Source organism: Penaeus monodon, chromosome 29, assembly GCF_015228065.2.
Source record: "Penaeus monodon isolate SGIC_2016 chromosome 29, NSTDA_Pmon_1, whole genome shotgun sequence".
In the NCBI taxonomy this organism is placed as follows: Eukaryota; Metazoa; Arthropoda; class Malacostraca; order Decapoda; family Penaeidae; genus Penaeus; species Penaeus monodon.
The window spans coordinates 8,849,175-8,849,445 of NC_051414.1; the positions used below are offsets into that span (position 1 = coordinate 8,849,175).

At 56.5% G+C, this 271-nt stretch overlaps 1 protein-coding gene across 1 annotated transcript in view; it reads left to right on the forward strand.

The window, feature by feature from the left end:
• LOC119591720 (agrin-like) overlaps positions 1-271 on the forward strand; it is a 23,384-nt gene that overhangs the window by 17,073 nt on the left and 6,040 nt on the right. The window contains exon 14 of the mRNA XM_037940468.1: positions 81-245. Within this exon, the coding sequence (XP_037796396.1) occupies positions 81-245 (165 nt within the window). The remainder of the gene's footprint in view (positions 1-80; positions 246-271) is intronic.

Consider the following 271-nt stretch of genomic DNA (forward strand, 5'->3'; position numbering starts at 1 on the left):
TCCGACATATCAGACAAGAGCTGGTCCATAACCGTAAATAATTATCATCCTTTTCTCTCTCTCTCCTTCCACCGCCTTAGGAGCCCCGAGCGCGTCGCCCTGAACACGTGGCACATGGTACGCGTGCGCAGGAAGAAGAGGAGAGGCATCCTGCAGCTCAACAGGGGCAAGAAAGTGCGAGGCAAGAGCGGACCCAGACTCACCGAGCTCAACCTCAACCAGCCGCTCTTCCTCGGAGGCTTAGAGTAAGTGCGACTCGTGCTGGCTCTTG